Source organism: Saccostrea echinata, unplaced genomic scaffold, assembly GCF_033153115.1.
Source record: "Saccostrea echinata isolate AGI-Se365-2 ecotype Australia unplaced genomic scaffold, CSIRO_AGI_Sech_v1 ptg000054l, whole genome shotgun sequence".
NCBI classification, from domain to species: Eukaryota; Metazoa; Mollusca; class Bivalvia; order Ostreida; family Ostreidae; genus Saccostrea; species Saccostrea echinata.
In genome coordinates, this window is record NW_026889803.1 from 66355747 (window position 1) to 66380992 (window position 25246).

Consider the following 25246-nt stretch of genomic DNA (forward strand, 5'->3'; position numbering starts at 1 on the left):
GTTGGAGAAAATACACCAAAGAAATTTTTTTGTATTTTTTTTTTTAAATTCCTATACAGAACCTATACAATATAATATCATGTCATGTGTAGTTTATATCATAAACGAATGTAGTTTTAGTCACAATTATTGTCTGGCAGAACATTTTATTTACTGTGGAATCATCATTGTTCGTGGGGGATCAACGTTCGTGTATTTCGTGGGTCAACCTTACCCACGAATTTACATCCCCACGAACATTTTTTGTCAGCGTACTGATTAATTAAATCTACCAAATAAACGAACTGCCCACGAAATTACATCCCCACGAACCAATAAAATTTTGCTTGCCCACGAACATTGACCCCCACGAATTTAAATGATTCCACAGTATTACATTCCATGGTGAAAACAATGAGTTCTGTGTTTCTTTTTGAGCTGGTCAGTGTACGAGTAAGAGTCATCTCTCCTTGTACCGCTATAGCTGAGCAAACTGTTTAGCGGTTTCTTCCATATCTGGTAATGGCTTTCTGGAAGAGGTCGACTAAAAGTGGAAAATGGAAATAAGAAATTAGTTCTAAAAGTAATGCCATTTGGTTGTGATGAGACTATTTATGTTAAAAAATTCCATATTTTGACCCATAAATTCAAAAGAAACACCGCAGATTAACATTTCATTGTACAGTTGGAATAATTATTGTTGCTTATGAAGTTTGCAATATCATTTCTTCTTCAATTTACCTGTTTCTTTTGTGCTTCTTTCGCAGGTTTTGTGGTCTCGGTGATGGCTTTTTGTACAGAATCGAAGATTTTATTGGATTCTTCAGTTTTCTGTTTATTTTTGAAATTCAGCTGAAAAAAATCATCTTAGTAAGGTTTTAGATCCCTAGATAAAAAACAGGTTCAGGACTCTCTATTGTTTATAACTGGGACAAGGGCCTCATTCCCACTTTAAAAAAAGGTACATTTTCCCCCAATTTAATCAAATGTGTTATTTTCCCAATAGTAATTTCTCCCAAAAATTAAAGAATGCAGATGGATACATAATAACTAACTTGCTATTTATAAAAGTTGATAACAAAAACCAGTAACCCAATATATCATGATTTTAAAGTACAGTTGAAGTTCGGTATCTCAAACACCGATATCGAAAACCATGGATATGTTGAAGTGATTTTGAAGTCCCAACCACTTGTTCTTTAAGTATTTTACCCTCGATATCTCAAATCCTCGGATATCTCGATGTTTTATCTCAGTCCCAATGAGTTCGAGATAACGAGGTTTGACTGTATAATGGTTATCCAAAATTTTCCCAAAAGATCGCTATTTTTCCAATCTTTACGATCCCAATCCAATTCCCAAAAAGTGGTGTGAGAGCCCTGAATTTACAAGAGGCCCATGGGCCACAACACTCACCTGAGTCACTGATTCTGCTGTTCTTTGGCAACATTTTTTTGTTTAATTTCCTTCTTTAATAATATCATAGAAATTTTGACTCCATATTATGGACCAAAATCTAGGGCCTAACCCTTGGAGAGCTTCTATTAATTTAATCAAAGTTGAATCCACACAACCTTGGGATGGTTCAGTATCAATACAATCAACATGACCATTGTTCTGGAATGATTTTTCCCTGGACACATGCAATATGTAAAATTTGGATTTCTGATTTTGGCCTAACCCTTACCCTAGATTTATAATTTTAAAAATAATTCTACATAGGAATGTTTTGCTTTTAAATATGATTTAGTGTGGTCCTGCCAGTGTTGAAGAGATTTCTTCCGTAGGCCTATATACTAGTTCTCTCTCGTAAAACTGTTGTCTCAATCTATTCCCCAAGGTCCTGTTCTGATCAAACTTGAATCAAAACTACCCGAGGATGCTTAAATATCAATATGACTAATAATTACTCTGCTATTCATAAGAGGAAGAATTCTAACCCCCCCCCCCTTATATGTTCCTATATTAAACTTTTGTTTCCACTTGAGGCCTCACCATATCCCCAGGGGGGCCTGATTTGTACAAACTTGAATCTACACTACAAGAGGATGTTCCAGTATGAATACATGTATGACAAATCATAGCTTTGGTGTTCCTGAGGAGAAGATTTATAAATATTTTTTCCTATATTTTCCCATGTACCTGGTAAAGCTTTTACATGTAAATTCAAGTTTGTTCAAAACATGATCCCTTGGGTTTGAGTGGGGCCACAATATTCAATCAAAATTTTTCATAGGTATACTGGTAAAAAAAAAATCTTCAAAAAACTTCTCCAGAACAGCAAAGCCATGTTTAGTCATATTAACGTGGAAGCATTCTCAGGTAGTGTAGATTCAAGTTTGTTCAAACCCTGACCCCCAGGAGTAGGGTTGAGCTACAATAGTCAAAGTTTTACATAGAAATACAAGAGAAAAATCTCTAGAACGGCAAAGCCATGATAAGTCATTTATATGGAAAACTGCTCAAGTAGTGTAGATTCAAGTTTGTTCAAATATTGACCCCAAGGAGTAGGGATGAGCTATAATTGTCAATCAAAGTTTTACATACACAGCTACTGTGTCGTATTCCTACTGTCAGCAGAATACGACGTAAGGATCCACTCCTTACTCCGCGACTCTAGAGCAAACACTCTAACCACTGCGTCATGCGGCTGACTTTACATAATGCATGTGTAGGTGTACAGGAGATAAATCTTCTTCAAAACAGCAGGACAATGTTGATGTATTGATATTAAAGCTTGTTGTGTTGATTTAACTTTGAATGAATCAGAACTTTACGTCTAGATTTCGATCCATAACATGGAGTCAAAATATTAATGAAATTAAAGGGGAAAATTTAAAAACTTAGGTTTCTTAGGTGAGCATTGTGGCCAATGGGCCTTTTGTTAAAAGATGTCATTAAATTATAACTAATTCTTCATTTTCTCCCCTTGAAAGAGGATGTGCCCTTCATTTGAACAAATCTGAATTCCCTTCCCCAAAGAGTACGGCATGTTTGGTTGAAATTTACCAGAAATTTACGACGACAACACACACGGGACAAACGTTGACTCAGGTGATCTAAAAAAAACCAAAGATATAAAGCAAACCTTCTTCAGATTGGTGTTGACGGATTTAATCTTGGGTTTCCTCACGCCGGCGATTTTGAACACGGCCGAGTCTCTATTTCCTGTTCCGCTTCCTTTCTGTTTACTTTTGCCCATGGATAATATCGCAGATTCCAATTAACGCTTGTCTAAAAACACAACATGATTTGTAATTTATCATTTACAAATATTTATACATTGTCATTAATGGTGAAATTAGGCTTGATTACTAGCATATTTCAATACTACAAAAAATAATGACGCAAAATCTTTAAACATTCACTCGGAACTAAATTCTATGTTTGCGTTAAAAATGGTCTTGAAGTAATACTCCCTATTGAACCCAAACTTTAAAAAAAAGTTTATTCCTTCAAGACTTATCGATGGTTTGACGACATAAAGCGTTACACTCCAATATGTACATACACCTGTATCCTCCAAAACTGCAGTTATTATAATTTATTGGATATGGATTTAAAATTACAGACAAGTAGGCCTAGTATTGGAGGGGACACTTTTTCCAAACATAAACTTTTACTATTGAAAATCTTCACTGAAAGCCCGGTCCCCCCCCCCCCCACTTTTCGTTGCAGCACCCCACCCCACCCCCCGAAGTAGGATTTTCGACTTAGGACAATATCCCCCCCCCTTTTTTTTGCTTATTAAGGATTTTTCAGGTAATCAACTGTCCCCCACATCACCTTTCAAAAACGATTACTACATTTTGGTCCATTTTGCTATGATGTCTATGGCACGCCAATTTCACAAAAAATAGCGAAACTTAGTTTCACAGTTGATAAACTAGGTTTATCGACTGTAAATTATAGTTTACAAACCGTGAACTATAGTTAACGATTCGTTAACTATAGTTTTCATCTGTAAAACTATATTTAACGGTTGTTAACTATAGTTTACGAATGCTAATCTAAGTTTATCTGTCTGTAATTAAACGTTAACAATAGATTTGTTGATAAACATAGATTCACATCTGTAAACTATAATTTACAATCGTGAACTATAGTTAAGAGTTGTTAATCATAGTTTCACAAATCGTGAAACTATATTCATCAGATAAACTATGTTTTACATTCGTTAACCATAGATTTCGGTTGTAAACTATAATTAACTGTCATTTATACTCACAAACTATATTTAACAGACGTAAACTATACTTATCGATCGTAAACTATAGTTTTGAGAGCTAAACTATGATTCACATTTGCCAATCATAGTTTATCGTAATAAACTATAATTCACACTCGTAAACTATAGTTAAGAGTAGTTAAATATAGTTTATGAATCTAAACACCTGTTAACTGTTAACGATAGTTTTCAATTCGAAATTTCGCGGCACCAATCGCGAGAGGTTTTATATTAAGGACACGTGTCAGGCATTATCTAAAGCAAAGACCGAGTTATATATAATAAATATTACTTTCTCTATTTAAACAGGATTAATTGTATTTGTTTTAAAATGTCGTGTATATATACATTTCCTATGGGGAAATTTTTAGAAATATGATAAAATTTTAATTTTTTAAAAGACAGAATATTACGAGATTTTTGCTCAAGCAGAGGAGGGTGAAGCGCGTTTTACAATGTGCCAAGCATTTTCCCGCCACATCTCATCACCAAAACAAAGAAACTGAAAGAGAGGAAATGCAGTGGCGGATATTATAGATAGGGTTGTGGGGGTTTCAACGTCCTCCTTTGAATTTAAGAGAGAGAGAATGAGAGAGAAGTCCCAAATATTTGTTGTGTTTGTTCCGTGAAAGGCCACTTTTATTTATGTATGAAGAAAATTCGGTTGTTGAAAAATAAATTCCGCTCCTGCAATGTTACATGTACTGTGTTATGTCTTTATTTACAGATGAATATAAGATATACATGTATTTTATTAATGACAGATCACGCATTTCGGTCTCTATTTTCTCTTTTAAATCAAAAAAATAAAATTTTAATCAATAATTTTCCAGTCATTTTTCTTTTTATTTCCAACTAGATTTGCTTTAAAATAATAGAACATTTACTTATAACGCCAACAAGAAATATACATGCATATATATTTAACAACAATTGTCGTTACATAGCAAAATCTTATAATGCTGTAACTAGGATTAGCCGATCTATAATTTACAAAAAAAAAACAAAACAAAAAACTATTGTTAACTATAGTTTTGATCGTAAACTATAGTTTAGAGTTGTGAAATATAGTTTCACAGAAAATTATGCATCTCCGATACGAAATATGAGATTCTGTTTGTAAACTGTGTTTCTCAAATGTAAAACTATATTCATCCCAAGAAATCCCGTCCGACTTAGCTTTGAGCTGAACTCAATACAAGTGCTATTAACGCTAATCACCGATATTCCCCTAAGAGTGATTCGAGACAATTTATGGCAGAATATTGTAGAGGTGGATCTAAAAAAAAAATACTTATACAAATATTTTCCTCGGATGTCATTGATAATTATAGTATTTATTTCCTTTAATATGCTCAATATTATTTTGCTACCACGCGTTCTTCTACCTTTTTGCATGTGGAATTTATTTAAATTTTATTTAGAATTAATTAAATATATCTTGAAATTTAGCGATTTCTTTTTTATTATAGCTTTAAAATATTTTTAAATCAAAGGAGAATCTATAGTGTACAAGTCCCTCTAACAGTCTAAGAGATCGTGAGTTACCCCATACCCTGCATATTTAACTTAACCCTTGAGAAGAAGGTAAACATGGCCTATTTACACTCTTCCTACTACGCATTCAAAGGCAATATTTCTCAATATTTGAAATTTTAATTCTTTTCCCCCCAGACACTCTCCTTCCCATCTATGCCCTAAAATCAGCCCATTCCACCCCGTATACATCCGAAGACATATTTATGAAAAAAAAAACAGTGTTTTTATATAATGGCACTACTTGCGAGGTCAATGAAAAGAGGTAAAATTAGTAACCTGTGATACGCTTATACTTTCTTAAAAAAAAATAAGGCTTACAAACTCAAACATGTATTTTAATTTCCTTTTTATTTTAATTTGATTATCGTTTACTCCTTTATTTTCTATAATTATATCTTTCATTTTAAACTCGTTATTATTATTATTGAGCACGTAGGAAATTGAAATCACGCCGCCGCCGCCCCCCCCCCCCCCTCTCCAATGAAAGGCCTTATTTTGTTCTTTTAAAGCTTTAATTTTAAATCTGAAAAAATGTTGGATCCTTCCCTCAACAGTGCTGCCATCATTTGTTTCGCATCACTCTCATGGGTAATATAAAGATTAGCGTTAATTGCGCTTTGATTGAATTCAGTCTAAAGCAACACCGGAGAAAATCCACAGAATTTCTTCCCATGTTATCACAATTTTGTGAATTCGGCACCTTAAATATCCGTTAACTACAGTTTACAATCGTAAACTATAATTAACATTCGTTAACTATAGTTAAGAGTTGTAAACCATAGTTTACAAATTGTGAAACCGTATTTATTAGATAAACTATGTTTTGCAATTGCTAATGATTGTTTTCGGTGCTAATTATAGTTTACGCTAGTGAAACATAGATTATCGTGTTAACTATGGTTTACAGATGTGAAATATAGATTAACGTCGTTAACTATAGTTTACAATCCGTAAACTATAGTTTACAGCCGATAAACCTAGTTTATCGACTGTGAAACTAGGTTTTGCTCATTTTTGTGAATTTGGCGTGCCATAGATGTCTCCAGGTTGTATGCCAAAAGTGCACCCCTCAATTTCTGATTATAACCAAATTTATTCCCTATACATCATGTATCTTCGATTTATTTCACTTGATTGAAATGATACCTTACGCCTGGCACATATGCAATTGAAATTCTATTGGCTGTATAAAAGAATTCAACTAAGAGTAGGTAATTATTTTTAAAAAAATCTCCTAAAAACTATCTTTCAAAAAGTTTTTTCGGTCGACATGACCTTTAAATGTTCCAGAGGTATACTTGAGCATAATGCCTCAGAAATAAACAATTACGAAAAAATATCTACACAGATGAAAACTGGAAAAAGCCCTCTGTATAGGCTTCTGTAATTTCAACTGCTATATGCAGACCGACATTAAATAGGGTGGAGTAAATGGAAACATAATGTTTCGCTTTATCTGATACCTGACCAGGTATTTCTGTAATTACCTGCAGATAACCTTACACCATTCAGACCCCAATTCTCACCACTGATATTGATATAATACACAATCGCCGGTCTATACAAATAACGTTTTTCTCCCCTTTTCGACAAAACACCACACCTTTTTTTAAATTACGATCTTTAGAAGATAGTATAAAAAGAACCTTATTTCTAGTATTTTGCTCATTTCTAATATTTTGAAAATACCTGCTTAATTCACATGAAAATTTGTATAAATATCTTTGCTCTTTTTTTTTTTTTTTTTTTTTTTTTACCAATGCCGAGCTTTGTCACAATGTCCTCTATATGGCAAGATCGACATATCGATTGATCAATAGAGAGAGAGAGAGACTTTTAAGGTCAGACGACATGTTCCTCAAATATATATTTGTAATTGAAGTATTGCTACTTGAACACGTTTCCTCGCAATTGAGGTACATTACCAGGCATTTCTGTACATTCCAAAGGAGGGTATTTCCTACATAATCCGATAGGAATGCCTTGAATTTCTTATATCATAATTTTTTGCTTATATATATAAATTTGATATATCATGAAGAGATATAAAAACAGATAATCGATGAGCGTGTCGTCAGACCTTTTAACAAGAATCTACGTAAAGATTGTATATATATACAAGGTATACTTCGTACCAGTGTCATAACAAATTCAATGTAAAATATTTTTTTATTTCTTAAAATTAAAGTCAATTGAGACGTTAGAACTGGGTCAAAATAACCTAAACAATATACATTATCGACTCACTTGGGTATTTCTTATACGAGCTTTACGTGCCTTACTAACACACTGCTGCTCGATCCAGGAGGGGCATCAAATCCCCTCAAACATTGCGTGTACCCTTCTCAAGACTTTATGCTCTTTTTCAACCAAGTTAATGAACTGAAAGGGGTTGTCTTTGTGCATTATGCACAGTAAATTCACATAAATACCAGACAGCATGGTCTGGGCAATTTGGCATGCAATATTATACAAATATACAAGTGATCATACTTTTGAGAACATTTTAGATTACCATAATTATCACCTTCCATTCTGCCGGTGAAAGGAGAGGGTTGTTTTTTTCTTTATTGAAAAAAAATTATAGATAACTGGTTCGAGGGAAAAAATACAATCTGTTGCAAGTGTTTAGGCTGCAAACACAGGTGCCTTTAGACGATGTAATCTGCCATCAGAACACAGTGTTATATGTCTATAATAGCTCCAATTTAGCACCAGTAATATACACATCTTCAAGAAACGATACAACTGGTAAAAACGCATAAGACAACCTTTAAATGCCCCAGTTAATTTTTGTTCCCAGTCAACTGTTGAACTGCTCAATGGTTTGTTAAATCTTTCTTCTATGGTATGTAGCTCTTTTGTGAATGGTTTGGTCCACAGTTCCGTCAAGATCACGTGACTAATATGCATATTATCATATCTCACATGTAACAAGCGTGAAATCTTAAAAAGAGTGCACAGCTTCTTCGCATTATACTGGATTATAGTTAATTATTTCAATGGATAATTAAGAAACAATGGTGTAACATCTTTCTCTACCTAACTTTGGGATTATACTGTGTTTTGGGGTCAAATCGTTTTAGTAAACCTTTTTGTTCATACTTGGAATATGCGCTAAAATGACATTGCTAGTCTTCCTAAGTTTGGCTGGTTTTTGTACAGGTAAGTATTAAAACAGTGACAAAAATGAATAATGATAGAAAAATTCAAAGTCATGAATTATGGAGGCACAATATCGTATTCATTGTTTTAAGTTAATCTGACATTTACACTTCTGTTAATTAAGGGACTGGAAAATCGGTATACATATGACCCATTGATTTTAATTATTTTCACAATGCAAGTGGCAATTTCCCACATGTCTTTTCTTCGTTAAGCGTAATTAACTACACTAATTAAAGAATACATGTATGTGCATGAACCTTCCCTGCATTTGACAAGATTTATGTTAAAACTTTGTTAACTGTGAGCAAGGCTTCTTCATTTGTAGACAGACCCCAGGCTTTTAGCAAGTAAATGGTTTGAAAAGAACTTAAAAAGAAAGAAAAAAATAAACACTTAAGTTGACAAGGAATCCTTTGACTCCATTATAAAAAAGACTAACAAATCGTAGACGCCGTGGAATGTGGGTAAAAAAGTCGGAGATATAAGATCCGGTATCGAATGAAGACGCCTTCTTAAGACAGAGGGCATTTATAGGAAAATGTTTTAATGATTCCAAATGTCGAAAATATTATTTGCAGTTTACATGTTGAAGTGTATTTTACACATCATTTCTATTTCTGAACCACGTACGTCAAGATGTCTACTGGTTATTAAACTGTTTTTCTTGATTTGTGTTATTTATAGTTTATTTAATACATATATAATATAAATAATGAATTTAAAAAATTGAAATAAGGAATTGTGTAAGGTACGATGCCTCAGCGGTACAATCCTATCCCCAAAACTGCAACGACCCCAGAAAACACGAGAAAATTTACGCAGCGGTAATCAAAGAATAATGGATTCTAGATGTACAGCGCTAATTGTCGGAATGCAAGGCATAAAACTCTCTACTCGTGCTTTCTTCTTCCTCATTAGCACGGAAAATAGCTTATTTTTAAAACATAACCAGTATTCTTAGATTAACCCGTTATCTTGTGCTTCAGAACGCTAAAAGAGGTTACGGCGGAGAGCAAAAATAAGCTAAAACACCTGGAAAATATACTCAAGAATCAAAAATAAAAATAGAGGTGTCAAAAAGTAGAAATGCACCACCCACCGTATTAAGGTATGAGAAATATTAGGTTTCTCTGGTTTTGATTATCTAAGGCAGGGGAAGAAAGAGCAAAGACTTTGGAAGAAATTCAAATCAATTAAAAAGTCAAAATTCGAACCAATGAAAATGTACATTTAAAGGAATTTAGTTTTACGATAAATTCTTAAAAAATTTTCCAAATGAAAAATTCTGAAACCTTCTCTGTAACTTACAAGTACACGTACCTTTGTCTTTGAAGGAAAAAAATCATCATATTAAAAAAAAAGAAGGAAGCAATAAAAAAATATTAGGCTGGTACTAATGTGGACTAAAATTCTTGTTTTTATGGCCCATATTTACATTAATTAAATCCCACTCCTAAAACAACAGTCTTATTGTTAGAATGACCCGTTCTGGTGCAGTCACTCCGTTCTTTTTGTACGTTCCCTCTGCCTTAACCGACCAGACACAATACACACGGAAATAAAAAATGACAGCTTATTTGAAATTCGTTACATGGCCTGATACCCCGTTTTGACCGTGGACCTGCATACAATTTATCAGATTTTTTAAAAGTTAGAATTGCTGATTTAGTACTTCATGCGATACCTCCACTTGGGCAATATGGCATACCAAATGATAGGATAGCATAAAATCGGATTGTCATACGAGAGCCAGATAACATCATTGTGTCAATTTAATGTCGGTTTTCTAAACCGAGATGCCAATAAAACTTTAATTTTAAATGCGATATCAAACCTTTATCAAAGATTGACGTTTCAATTCTCTGTGCATAGCGAAGGCAATATCTTTGATAAGTTGAAGCAACGAACATGTAACAAAAGTTCGATATATCAAAACTAAAAACAGGGACACCACAGTGGAGGGCTGAGCTAGAAATCTCTGTTTTCATAAATAAAATAAAGTATAGGACTACTTACTATCTTATCAAGAATAGGATTTTACTTTGAATTACTTTATCAAATCTTAATTTGAAATAAAGATACTAATTTCCCCGCGAGACAAACTTTTGAAATGCTATATTTTTGAACGACAAATTCTTACACTGAAACTACAACTGAGGTGTACATGTAGCTCTCTCTATAAAATTCAGCATATCCTGCTTAACAAAAAGTAAATGTCTTTGACAGCGATTCCCGTGACATTAAACATTTTCCAAATAAAACTTCTTTAGTACATGTATCAGACTGATCATATAACATTTTGTAAATTCCTGTACGACAAATTTATTTTTTGGACAAAAAAATCTTTGTGACCTTGATCTTTTTTTTAAGTGACCTTGGCTGAGGATAAACCGTGTGGACATTTATAACCTCTCTACAGCGAGTGACTCTCTGACAACCCTGTATTAAAATAAATCCATGTCTCTCTGACAACCCTGTATTAAAAACAAAATAAGTCCATGTCTTTCTGACAACCCTGCATGTACAAAAATAAGTCCATGTTTTTCTTACAAACATCCATGGCTTTCTGACAACACTGTATAAAACAAAATAAGTCCATGGTTTTCTGACAACCCTGTATAAAAACAAAATAAGTCCATGGCTTTCTGACAACCCTGTATAACAACAAAATAAGTCCATGGCTTTCTGACAACCCTGTATTAAAAACAAAATAAGTCCATGGCTTTCTGACAACCCTGTATAAAAACAAAATAAGTCCATGACTTTCTGACAACCCTGTTTTAAAAACAAAATAAGTCCATTGCTTTCCGAAACCCTGTACAAAAAGATGAGTCCAAGAAGAGATTTTTAATATTCATCCTGTGATCACGATCTTTCCTAAACGATTTTGCTCCTGTGTCACATCTCATCAACGTTTCAGTCAATAAAGCCATGTATCTAAAGCTGAAATAATGGATTTAGAACTTTTGATCCTAATTTTATGAATTAATATTAAAACAACAGTTCCCTACTGCTTAGATCTAATGCAAGAACAAAAGTGGTTCGAACGGGGCAAGGCTACTCTCAGCCTTCAATAACTTAATAAAATGGATTCGCCATTCTTACAGGAAGAAAAGTAACTAACATACACAGGTAATAAAAAATGTGACATTAAATAGCTATTTACGACGTGGATAATGAACAAATTTCTTCAAAATAAGTCGGTAAATCACTAACAGTGCTGGCTCCCAGGTGTATACAGTGCTTACGGGGGTAAACATTCCTATTGTCGCATCATTAACCATCAGAGGCCAAGATCCAAAGATGCACAACTAATGAAATTCTTTCATATGAAAATTTTTAAAGGGCCATTAAAACGAACATGTTTCAACGTTATTTGTCAAATTTGAGACAAAATATATATTATTAAAGTTTTATTATGAACACGCCATCTGCAATTTTAAAATCCATTAGTAACTTTCTTCCAATAAAGACAAACCACCCAGAAAAAATAACCGGACTTAAAAACCAGCTTATGTTAACAAAATAATTCTTCGTCAAGGTTAGACTTGTAAAAAAGAAATTCTATCAAAGGTTCCGCAAAACTAACATTTACCTACGTACAAGAAAACAAAAGCAGAATGGCTAAACAAATTTAATCCTTGAGATCTGTTTTTTCTATGAAGGTTTGTAGACTTTTGCTAAGAGCAAACAGAGAGATGTATCATTTCAACAATCCCTTAATATAACACCAGATACTACAAGTAATTCTGTCTTTAGGCAAAGATTTCTCTGGTGTTTTTATACAGAAACTCTCACGATACACGAGTTCTACGGAAACATTGACGCCGTTTTCGAAAAGTCATGAAAATATTAGTTTGTAGAACACGGCAAAAAATAAGTTTCTGTCAGGGTAGGTTACACAACAGTCCCATCGGCCACAGCTCTAAAAATCATAAATATGTGATTCAATGTATCAATTTTTTTAACCTTACGTGCTGAAAACAATTTGGTACTAGCGGTTCAATATCCTCTAAGAAATTTCTGTACTTTTGCCCATATACAAGAAAAGAAGATGCGATGTTATCGGCGAAAACAATTAACCCTAACAAAGCAAACCGCAGCGGAGAAGTCCAAAACTGTATAATGTCCCCCCAAGATCTCATTTCAAGTCAAGGAGTTCATAATGAGAAATGGCAAAAAAGATAGCTATACATCGAGATAAGATTGTTGCATAAGAAATGCAAATGGTTTTCAGAATACGCCAGGTTTTGTCTCTGAAGTTTCGCGTTACTACAGATCTTTATTTAATGCATTTCTTCTGTCAAGTTCCACACCAGCCATAACAATGGCCGCCAGCCAGGGGTAGAAGAGATGTATTTAGACCCGCTGAAATATCTGACATGTTTCTCTTGAATTAAGTGTCGGGTTCGTCTCGTTAGTGATAGACGTTTTTAAAAAAAAGCCAGTCTGCACTATAGGACAACTGAAAGTCAATGCTTGATATAAAGTCCAATCGCCAGGGAGGTCGACACACAACTGTATCATTTCTGTCGCCAGGGAATTAGAAATATAACGCCGTATCATGAGTGGCTTGTTTGTCACTTTGTATGGTCGTGAATTACAATCCAAAAAGTACACTATACTTAAAATTGGCTAAAAAGTTCCAGAAGATTGTTCACCTATATATACAGTTATATTATTGTAAAATTTTGAATTTAGTGGGTGGAAGTAAATAATTTCTTTTTTTAAATTCACAACATTACAATTTGTCAAAATATGTATTTATATCCACCCAGTAAATCAAAATTTACAACATGGTCACTATATAGCCGTAAAAATTAAGCAGGATAGAAATAAGGCGTTTTACTTGACCCATGTCAAAAGTTTTTATACTGTTTAAAAATTGTCAATGACATTTTAGCAAATCAAAGTACCTTTCTTATAAATTGAAACCGATTTATTCATCTACAAGTCCCTAACCTTAGCAATGTAAAATTACGGAGGCATTTTCGAGACTAAAATCTTTATTTTTCTTTCAGCCGCGACTGTACCCAGTGCCGATTTTGACGGATTGTTTATGAAGTATATGACAGACAATGGCTACAAAGGGGGACAGGTGGGGGTGATGATCGAGGACAGATTAGCATTTGCTAAAGGTTACGGCAAAAACCACGAGCATCAAGATATTTACGTCCACAACCTCATTCCGGTCGGCTCCTTCTCCAAGGCATTTACGGCAGTGACTATTTTAAAGCTAGTGGAGGACGGATTGTTGGATATTAATGCTAAGGTTTTTGGAAATGATGGACTGCTCCACGTGATCAAACCTTGGAACAAGACTACGGTGGACCGGCGGATCTATGACATTACCGTGGACCACCTACTCCGACACACTGGGGGATGGGACTATACCAAGTCAAAACTGATGGAACCGCTTCTGAATTCTGCCCTTATAGCAAACGGCTACAACGTTGAAAACATCTCTGCGGAGATGAAACTTCCGGAACTCACGACACCGATCGATGTTATTCGATTTATGATGTCCAAACCCCTTGATTTCACCCCTGGGACACGCTCAGCTGTGTCAAACCTTGGATATGCCATTCTCGGACAAATCATCGAAATGATAACAGATTTTGATTATGACGAATATGTCAAAAAGCACGTAATGATTCCCTGTGGAATGATGTACACTAAAATTGGTCGTCCACATGTCTTTACAAAGACCCGTGACACCAACGAACCACTTATGAGTGATGTCACAAAAGTGAGCCCCGAGTTCGTTGGACCCGCACTGGGATGGGAATCTAATGTGTACGACATCATGAGATTTTCTTCTTGTTTGGATGGGTCTGGGGACTTCAGACTTTTGTCCGATAAATCTCTCAAGTCCTTAATAGCAAAACCTTCTGCAGCCCCAGTTCAACACAGCAACACCTGGATCGGGGCTGCTTTCAACGTTAACAGCCACGGCGCTATCTGGATGGAGGGGGAATTCTTCACAGACGATTTGTTGTTCTTCCATCATGGACCTCTAGTCAGAGATCCACAGCAGCAGACTGCTGCTACAGCGACCCCTACAGCGTATGCTGCCTTCTTCACAGGCCAGATGTTCACACCTTTAAAAAGCGGAATCCATGGTCTTGTAAAAGCAGAGAAAGCATGGCCCGTCGGAAATAGGTTTCTTGATGACGTTGCTGACGTTAAAACAAAATACGGCAAAATCGAACAAGTCATAAAATATAAACTGGAAGAACACCACCTCCAAGGTTATGCCCGCGCTTTGACCCTCCTTCGTTACGACATCAAGTGGATAAATGGTTTTTCATATCTTAAGAAAACCTACTTTGTCGTAATTGCTCAAAAATCAGAAAAACCACTCTTCGATAAAGTTATAATTACCCCAGGGCTGACCGAATCAACCTTAACCCAACATAAGTTGCACCTTGAAAAATCAGGTTTCAACTTAACATACATGCAGAACTACATGTCCCATTCCCATCGTGGTTCTGTTTTCTTGGCTATCTTTCGGAAGAATTCCTACAAAAATTCGACAGTCATACGATACGGTCTTCAACATTATACACAGTCGTACAAAAAATTGATCGAGCTTTACTCCGAGCAAGGATACATTCCAACATCGCAGTCGTTGATGTATAATGGCGTAGATGGCCTTGTAAGCTTTATTCTTCAAGAGGACGAGAACAGGAAGACTCAGAAAGATTACCGATCTTATGAAGACATCCCGCAGTCAAGACTGTATAAACTGGTCACCAGAAACGCACGGTACAAAAGGAAACTAGTTTACTTGGACGAAGCAGATTATTTCGGAAAACCCCAATTTTCAGCAGTATTTGTTAATGATAAAGTTAATTCGATGCTCTTCAACTCTAAAGTATCTGTAAAAGACATGACAAAACTTATACAGCGAGAACAAATGTACGGAAAATTGCCTCGTATTATTGTCGCCTATGGTGACAAAGGGTCCCTGTGGTATGCTGTGTTTCTTGAGAAATGAACCAGATATAAAACTTGACTGGTGACAATACCTAAAACAGTGGTAGTTTTTAAGACTGGTTCTGTAGTGAATTGTGCAACATTCTTGCTACAAAATGAAAAAAATCTTGATATTATTGTAAATAAGATGGAATCAAAGCACAGCGTGATACTAATAATCGGCGGACTTATTAGTTACCCATACACCATTTTGTTTAGGTAGCAAAGGTCTGACCCAATGGAACTAAGTTGGCAACAGTTAGCCCAACTATAGGCTACATAATCCGCCCTTTCATAGAAGAATAGGCACTCTTTCCAACTTTAGGCTTAAACCTACAGCCTAAGGGAAAACATACAATAAAACTACAATTCGTTTTTTTTAATGTCAAGCTACTTAGCCTGAAAATGGTGTGTGTTTTTTATTATATATTTATTGATACTGATTGACAGATGACTTTTTAAATGCTTAATAAAACATTTCTTGTTTCGCCTGTCAAAAAAATTAACTATATATAAAGACAATGTAGTTATATACAGCGACCTACATTCATTATCCAGCTGAATATGTTTTATTGAAATTTGAGCATTGATTTGTAATTTAATTTTTAATGTATTTGTAAAGGCGATAATTCACAGACGCAGCTTCTTTTGTATCTCTGTTTAGTTTAATATACATGTGTTACAGAAAAATGTAATAAATCTTTTCAAAAAAAAAATGTGATATAACCCATACATTGTTGCACGGGAAGTTCTAAACGTTGGCTAACGCTAAAGATTTATTGCACGAGAAGGTCTTAACGTAAGATAACTCCAGGGATTATTGCATGGGAAGTTCTTAACGTAGGCTAAAACCAAAGATTATTGCATAGAAAGTCCTTAAAGTAGGATAATCCTGATGATTGTTACTCGAGTTGTTAATGCTGAATGTATTCTAACGCCAAAGATTGTTGCACGGGAAGCTGTAAACGTAAGCTAACCCTAATGATTGTTGCACGGGAAGCTGTAAACGTAAGCTAACCCTAATGATTGTTGAACGGGAAGTTGTAAACGTAAGCTAACCCTAATGATTGTTGAACGGGAAGTTCTAAACGTAAGCTAACCCTAATGATTGTTGCACGGGATGTTCTGAACGAATGCTCACTCCAAAGATTGTCGCATGAGGAATTATAAACGCAAGCTATCCCTATGAGTACTGCACGGGAATTTCTGAACGAATGCTAAATCCAAAGATTGTTGCACGGAAAGTTCTTTACGCAAGGTAACCCCAAAAACTGTTGCACGGGAAATTCTTAAGGTACCTAACCCCAAAGACTGTTGCAATATCAATTACTATTCATCAACTTCTTACACACTTCGTTTGTTTGTTTGTTTGTATGTTGTTTAACGTCCCTCTCGAGAATTTTTCACTCATATGGAGACGCCACCACTTGCTGCAAATTTTGTCCTATACTCGGCACTTACGGCCGTTGAGCAGTGAGGGATCTTTTTCGTGCCAGCACCTACTGCGACACGGGACCTCGGTTTATACCGTCTCATCCTAAGGACCGGTCTCCACGTCCCACAGTGGGAAACACTCTTTGTTAATTGTCTCTTAAATATGTCTTTCTAAATTTTGTGAACTTTTTAGAAACAATAAACCGACGAACTGAACCAAATTGTCGGCCATATCGACCTTGAGCGTTTGTTCTTTCAAGCCAACAATTTTCGTCTTCAAATTGAGCAGTTCTAAATATTAATAATATAATTAGTTTCCATTAATCAAACGCCCGTCATGTTAACAATGGCGCCAAAGTTCACGATACCTTGTACCATACCGAGAGGTTTCTCTCACATGTCACAGAAGACGGCTCTGGTTCCCATTATTTTCTTTTCATTGCTTACAAAACTGGTGAAAAGAGGAAAAAAAGAAAACGACCCCCAGCACAGGGATAATTCAATACGACAAAAATAACAAGGAAACAAAACACAGTTTTTGCTTCATTAAGTAAGGATAGTGTTTCCACTGCTCTGTGTGGCTTCCATCCTCCAAGTCAGAAATGTTCATTAGAAATTAATCTTGTGGCTGTATTAATAACAATATGTGTCTATTTCTGTAATGTTTATTTTAAAGTTTCAGTTCGTTGTTTCATAATTATTATTAATTACATTTAATTATTTTTGTTCCTACTAAATCGCAGAAAGCCGAGACGACGAGATTTGTGATATAGCCCTCCTTTATTCTAATGATAGAAATAATTTCCCGTGATTTTCCTACAACAGTTTTTCTCTTCAGTGGAGAAAACCCATGTTTCCCTGTGATTTACTGTAAGAGGCACAGCATGGTAGACGAAGCAGGCAAAGAACAGCCAACGAAATATGAAATCAAGTTAACCAAATATAATACACCCCTCCGACGACACAGTGAAATGACCAAAACAAACATAACATTATGAATTTAAATTTTAGGTTTGTTGGTCAAATCTTCAGACCTATTTTTTTTCTAGAGGTTTTGCTCAAAAGAAACATTGTTCACGTTGATATTGTTTTGGAGCACTGACAAGTTTAACACTCAAACTTAGGCGTGACTCAGTTAAAGAACGTAACAGTGCATACTTTGTTACACTTTTATTTAACATAAAGGTATAAAAAGTGGCAGATAGCATACAATACTGTAATTGAAAATCTCTCTCTCTCTCTCTCTCTCGAGAGAGAGAGAGAGAGAGAGAGAGAGAGAGAGAGAGAAATAGACATCTACAATTTGCATGGCCGTAGAAACCGGGGGGGGGGGGGGGGTGCCTCCAATAATTTTGCAGATATATACATTTAATGCTATAGAAAACATAGGTACTATATGCTTGTGCCCCCTCAATAAAAACATCTGATGCCCTTTTTTTTGGCTTGCTTCCTACGGGCCTGATCTGTCACTGAATTTGAATTAAAAATACATGCACCTGACCTTCAGTATAATACTTGTGGAGAGTAATGGTGGTTTTAATGTAAGGTGCTCATGCGCACTGTTTATAAGGTTTATAAGGTGCACATATAAAAAACTTCAGGTAAACTTTTACTGCATTGATTTTTGTACTTCAGCCAAAATCCCTGTTTAGACACATGCCCTCCTCTGCAGCAACATAAAATACAGGTTTCTGTAATTAGCTTGGAATTTGTTACGTGACAGTGTTACTAACTCCTAATATTTTCATTTCTCATTAGGAAGTCCAGACATCAAACACATAAACATCATCCCTAAAATCAAAATTATTGACAATCTTATGACAGTTGATGTCTTCATTTCTTCCTTTGTCACATAAATGTAGGAATTGATATTCACTGTGTTTTATCCCCTAGGTTTAAAACAGCATTATGGATATTCATAAGTTACTGCCACTAATGTACGATATGGCCTCATTTTCTGTCTGGTGTTCTGATTTTATCATAGAAGGATGACATTCTAACTTCAAAGGTATTCATTTTATCACATATGCATAATTAGTGATTTATGAAAGAGACACACTGGAACATCTTTGTCAGTCTAAGTGTGGAATTAGGAGATCTTTTTAAAAACACTTTTTTCAAAGCTAAAATCCTCACTATCATGAATTCCACCTGAAGAGCCTTTTTTCTAAAACAAAATGGACAGAAGTGAAAGTGCACTATTTAAACCTGAAGCACTCGTTGAATTTGCACAAACCTTGGAGTCTCCTTCCTTCTGAATGCATTATGGAGAGGTAACACAGTACAGATCATGTGGATTTTCTCTACATACTAGAAGGAAGTTTCAATTAAAACTTACTCTACCTTTCTTGTTAATTAAGAATTAAATTATCTAAAGAGCATTTTCTCTCATCTGTTACAACATTAACAAAGAGGAGAATGCAGTGGTGGATCCAGGACTCTTGAAGGGGGGGGGGGGGGGGGGGGCAGACTAAAGTCTTATGGTCACCTTAAGACCACCAGTGGCTCCAGGGCATTATCCTGGTGGAAGCCCAGAGGTCAAAAACCCTGGAAGCTCATGTTTTTTGGGGTTTTTTTTTTAACTTTTTTTAAGTTATACTTTTGGTAAAATAAAAGCAAAAACTGACATTTTAAAAATTTTACTAGTATGTATATTTTTGGTCAGAAAAAAAAAGGTTTGAGAGTGGGCCTCCTCTAAATCTGCCAAAGACATACTGAGAAATTGACAAAAGTATGTATCAAAATCAGGTAGGTATTGTATTATACATTCAAGAAATGGTTAAAAAAAAGGGGGAAAAAAAGATCAAGCTGATAGAATTTCCAAATACACCATCAAGTAACCCAAGTTACATGAGTAAAGTCCATTGGCAAGGCAAAGTGTGAGAGAATTGTATAAAACTAACATTTACTTGTTTATTAAGGGTTTCTTGTGTCAATCGTTCCGTAAATAAGTTCCCACAAATACGTACATAGATATCTAGTCAAAGCACCCTTGTGGAACTCAAATCCACATCAAGGGGAAATATTTCTACAGGTTCATTCAGATGAACTTTTGTCAATGCTACTTCTGATGGAGAATAATTGGAAGATGACTCATTTTGTCACCTGAACAATCAAATACACATTATACACCATACCTGTGTTTTAATGTGTTTTAACACTTGAGTTTTACAACAAGAATTCTATGAAGACGGGACGGACTGAATAACTTTTACTATGTCTCGAGATTAAACTTAAAATTTTACTTCACTTTAACAAAATGAACACATTATTCACAGCCCTCGTTGTATGAACCATCAAGTTGATATCAATTTTGGCAAACCATTGCAACTTTGCTTGAGAGACGTCTATTTATGCAGAAAGGTGTGTTTAAAGGTGATCTGAGTTATAAATACCAATGACAAAAGTGCAAATGAGTCTCTATTGTAACCAATGCTAGAGGTGAAAAATGGCTGATAAATTCACAGTTTCTATAGAATGAACACTGTAAATCTAGCCACCCTGACTGAGTTATCAATGGATATTCCCTATTTTATGTGCCAGGCTTTATTATAAACTCAGATAATTTTCAATGAACTTTTACAATATACATTGGCATCTTAAAGCTAAAAACCTGTTTACATTTAAATTAATTAACATATAAATAAACAACCAACATGATCAACCACGTACATATATTAATGCCCCCCCCCCCAATCGAAGACTCGGGGGTATATAGTTTTTGCCCTGTCCGTCTGTCTGTCTGTTTATCTGTTTGTCCTTTTGTCTGCAAAAACTTTAACATTGCCCACAACTTAAGGTTGGTTGGAACTATGGCTGTCATATTTCACAAGTGTGTTCCTTGTGACAAGACCTTCCTCTGGGTACCAACATATTTGACCTCTTGACCTTGAAGTTTGACCTACTTCTGCAAAAAATTACTCAACTTTAACCTTGGGCATAACTTTTGAATGGTTGGTGCTAGGGCTTTCATATTTCACATGTATATTCATTTTGACAAGACCTTTCCATAAGTGTAAATATTCTTGACCTTTTGACCTTGACCTTAGAGTTTGACCCACTTTTAAAAAAACTTTAACCTTGGCTATAACTTTTGAACAGTTAGCTCTAGGGCTTTCAATTTTCACAGGTATATTTATTTTGTGACAAGATCTTCCATTGGATACCGACAATTTTGACCTTTTGACCTTGACCTTGGAGTTTGACCCACTTTTAGAAAACATTAACCTTGACCATAACTTTTGATTGGTTAAACCTATGGCTTTCATATTTCACATGTGTATTCCTTGTAACAAGATCTTACTCTGGGTATCAACATATTTGACCTCTTGACATTGACCTTGGCATTTGACCCACTTTTGCAAAAAAAAACCCAACTTTAACCTTGGTCATAACTTTTGAATGGTTGCTGTTAAGGCTTTCATATTTCAAATGTGTTTTCATCGTGACAAGATCTTTCCATAGGTGTAAATATTTTTGACCTTTTGATCTTGACCTTAGAGATTGACCCGCTTTCAAAAAACTTTAACCTAGGCCTTACTTTTTGAACAGTTAGTACTAAGGCTTTCAATTTTTACAGGTATATCCATTGAAACAAGTTCTTTCTTTGGGCATTTTTGATCTCTTGAACTTGACCTTTGAATTTGACTTGCATTAGAGAAACTTTAATTTTCACCATACTGCCATATGGGGGCATCAGTGTTTCACAAACAAATCTTGTTTATAATTTGTAAGAAATGTCTGACTTAGGGGAAGCAGTGATGATTTGCTTCCATCGATCTTCAACTAAATACAAATCAATGTAAAGTAAAATACAAGAAAAATTTCTAATTTCTTTTCAATAAAAATATGTGTGACTTACACTTTATAATAACTCTAATTATATATAATAATTCTAACTATTTATAGTACGTTTCAAAAATTAATTGATTAGAAATTCATATTTTCAGCTTTCCATAAAGTCATATCAGTAACCTTTTTAAATACTGGTAATGGATGCAATTTTTATTCTGGGTTGACTTTGTCATGTGAATATGTAGAATTCATTTTATTAAAGATGTACATGTAATCATGGTAATATCATGAACAATAGTCCCACCTTCCTTTCACACACATATTCATTATATTGACCTTTGCACCTATGCATATGACAACCTGAAGATAACAGCAGTCTTGTAAACAATGACATTCATCAATTCCTTCACAATACACCGAGGAAACTGAGGATCTTTTAGAAACTTCATAATATTTATAAGTTGTATTATTAGTAAAAAGCCAAACTTTTACTGACACAAGGATTAAAGACACCAGCCAAGTTCTTGCTTCAGTCTTGGGAACAACGGAGTTATCTTTCTTGCTTTTTACATTACAGATATACCAAAAAGAAAAAGAAATTCTTTTTCATTTTTGTATATAGTATTTTCATTTGCAAATATTTTCCTTAGATGAACATATTAAAGAGCAAATATATTCTTTTCTGTGTGAACTCATTGGGAGGGGGTTGGGGTGGGGGTTAAAGAGGTTAAAGTGTGACCAAATTACACAGCACAATGATTTTCTGTCACAGTGGAACTCGGTCTTCTGAACCTCTAACTTGACAGTGACAGAGATAAAATAACTGATACGTTTAGATTTTTTTTTCAAATGCCTATTAAATGTTCCTTTGTTGATATGAATGCTTGAATAAATCACTAAAAAAAGGTGCCTACCCTTTTTTTAATTGAAATTCCTTTGAAGGGGAACTGAAACAAACACTTGCTAAAATACCAATTGCAGTAAAGACAGATTGAAATCTCATTTCAGTTTCATATTTCATTATACCTTAGAGGGTTGGGGAACCATATATCTAGTATATGTATATTTCTGAGGATGCTACCATATAAATATCCTAATCACGACCTTGCCGTTTTTGAGAAATAGAATTTGAAAGGTTTATACTAAGTATTCCTTTGTAAAACTTTGATACCCCATAGTGGCCCCATCCTATCCCCAGGGGTCATGATTTGAATGAACTTGAATCTGCACTATGTCAGGAAGCTTTCACATAAGTTTCATTTTTTCTGGAGAAGATTTTTAGATAACCCCACCTAATTTTCACTATTTCTTAATTAACTCTCCTTGGAAGAGGGTGTGGCCCTTCATTTGAGCAAACTTGAATCTCCTTTACCCAAGGATACTCTGTGCCAAGTTTGGTTGAAATTGGCCCAGTGGTTCTGGAGAAGAAGATGAAAATGTGAAAAGTTTACAACAACGACAACAACTATGATGACAAGAAAGACAGACAACAGACAAATTTCTATCAGAAAAGCTCACTTGAGCCTTTGGCCCATGTTAGCTGATAATGAAATTAATATTTACTTAACATTGAAATACAGAACCAATAAAGAGCAAGTTTTAATAACAATGCTCACAGTCATAGGTGGCGCAGTGGTTTGTATATTTAAGCTGTGTGAATAACATGTATGAGTTTTGTATATGTTTTTAATACCCATGTTTTCTCCCCATTACTCCAAACATTTAAATGAGAATGATTGCAACAGAAGCCCAAGGAACAAAACCGAGAGAAATCGAAAGATTTTCCGCATTTTACCTATTTACTTGATGTTGGGTAAAGTTATTAAATCCACGAGGTAATTCTTGAGAAAAACAGCTGAGACATTTGGTAAAAAGAGGAAATAAAAAATATGTTAGGGTACCCATGTTTAAGATGCTCTCTTTTTTTTAATTTTCAAGATAAACCAAAAGCTTTTGGTGTTTTGTAATCAGGAATAATAGGCAATTCTAAATATATAATTTATTTCAAGATATTTAAAGGTGCTTAGACACAGATTTGAACTTAATATTTTCTCAAATTTTCTGTATAATATCATGACTTATAAATTGCAATAGCATTTTACACAAAAATATAATCAAAAACTTATTTTATCTGGAAATTATTGGAACTACGAACTCCGGGACGCATTTGATTAACACATCTTTGCACTTACACAAATTTTAACTTCATTCTTAATATTTAAGAAAAGAAGCGATTTTGTTATGCATTAATGAAAAATATTACATCTATAATCCAAAAAATTCAGAGTAGAAAAGTTCAAAAGCAAAACCAACTCACCAGTATTGTCAGTCCGTGCTCTGTGGTGTGTACAGAGTTTAACAAATTGAACACACCCGTGAAACGTAAACTGTTTTTGTAAACAGGGCAGGAGCTCTGTTATTGTTAATGTTTACAATTCACTGGGTGTGTTCAATTGTTAAACTCTGCATACACCACTGAGCACGGACTTACAATACTGTGAGTGGGTTTTGCTTTCGAACATTTCTACTCTGAATTTTCTGGATTATAGTTTTAATATTTTTTATTAATACACAACAAAATTGCCACTTTTCTTAAGTTAGTATTAAGAATAAAATTAAAATATGTGACAGCGCAAGGATGTGTCAATCCTACTCGTCCAGAAATTCGCAGTTTTAAGAACTTTGAGATGAAATAAGATTTTAATTATATTTTAGTATGAAATGCTATAGCAACATATAAGACATGAAATTATACAGAAAAATTGAGAAAATATTAACTTTTAATGATAATGCTGGGACTGTCACATACTTTCGTACATAAACATGTCCATGGCGGATTTGCATAGTTCTGATATTAATGTCTCTGATTTCACCAAAAAACATACCATATACATAACAAACAAAGCATTTTTTTTTTTGATTTACCAAATAAGATGTAGTACAGAGTTAAAATTATCAAAGTTTTATTATATAGAACTAATAACACTTTGATGAGTGTCTAATCATAGAATATTATCCCTTACCTTGTGTTTAAAGCAGTATTGTTTTTGTATAGGCCTAACAACCTCAGCTTACTCTCTGTTTTAGTTTAATTCGAGTCCCACGTGTGTCGCGTGGACTCAGGAG

General features: G+C 34.7%; 2 protein-coding genes across 2 annotated transcripts; one reads left to right on the forward strand and one right to left on the reverse strand.

Annotated features, from left to right (window-relative positions):
- Window positions 1-376: 376 nt before the first annotated feature.
- On the reverse strand, window positions 377-25246 carry LOC133206414 (uncharacterized). The gene is made up of 4 exons (XM_061342395.1): window positions 25144-25246; window positions 3068-3213; window positions 721-831; window positions 377-523 (listed from the first exon to the last, which is right to left on the reverse strand). Exons 2-4 carry the CDS (start codon window positions 3179-3181, stop codon window positions 458-460), a joined length of 291 nt encoding a protein of 96 aa, XP_061198379.1. The 5' UTR covers window positions 3182-3213; window positions 25144-25246; the 3' UTR covers window positions 377-457.
- LOC133172567 (uncharacterized) lies at window positions 8571-16589 on the forward strand. The gene is made up of 2 exons (XM_061307488.1): window positions 8571-8911; window positions 13936-16589. Exons 1-2 carry the CDS (start codon window positions 8869-8871, stop codon window positions 15912-15914), a joined length of 2022 nt encoding a protein of 673 aa, XP_061163472.1. The 5' UTR covers window positions 8571-8868; the 3' UTR covers window positions 15915-16589.

What these genes read in the sequence shown, in the direction of transcription:
- LOC133206414 (XM_061342395.1), bottom strand. Translation starts at nt 3,181, where the DNA reads ATGGGCAAAAGTAAACAGAAAGGAAGCGGAACAGGAAATAGAGACTCG. An exon ending in TCAACACCAATCTGAAGAAG is followed by an intron (nt 832 to 3,067) that starts GTTTGCTTTATA and finishes GATTTTTTTCAG; the next exon opens with CTGAATTTCAAAAATAAACA. An exon ending in AAGAAGCACAAAAGAAACAG is followed by an intron (nt 524 to 720) that starts GTAAATTGAAGA and finishes TTCCACTTTTAG; the next exon opens with TCGACCTCTTCCAGAAAGCC.
- LOC133172567 (XM_061307488.1), top strand. Translation starts at nt 8,869, where the DNA reads ATGACATTGCTAGTCTTCCTAAGTTTGGCTGGTTTTTGTACAG. An exon ending in TTTGGCTGGTTTTTGTACAG is followed by an intron (nt 8,912 to 13,935) that starts GTAAGTATTAAA and finishes TTTTTCTTTCAG; the next exon opens with CCGCGACTGTACCCAGTGCC.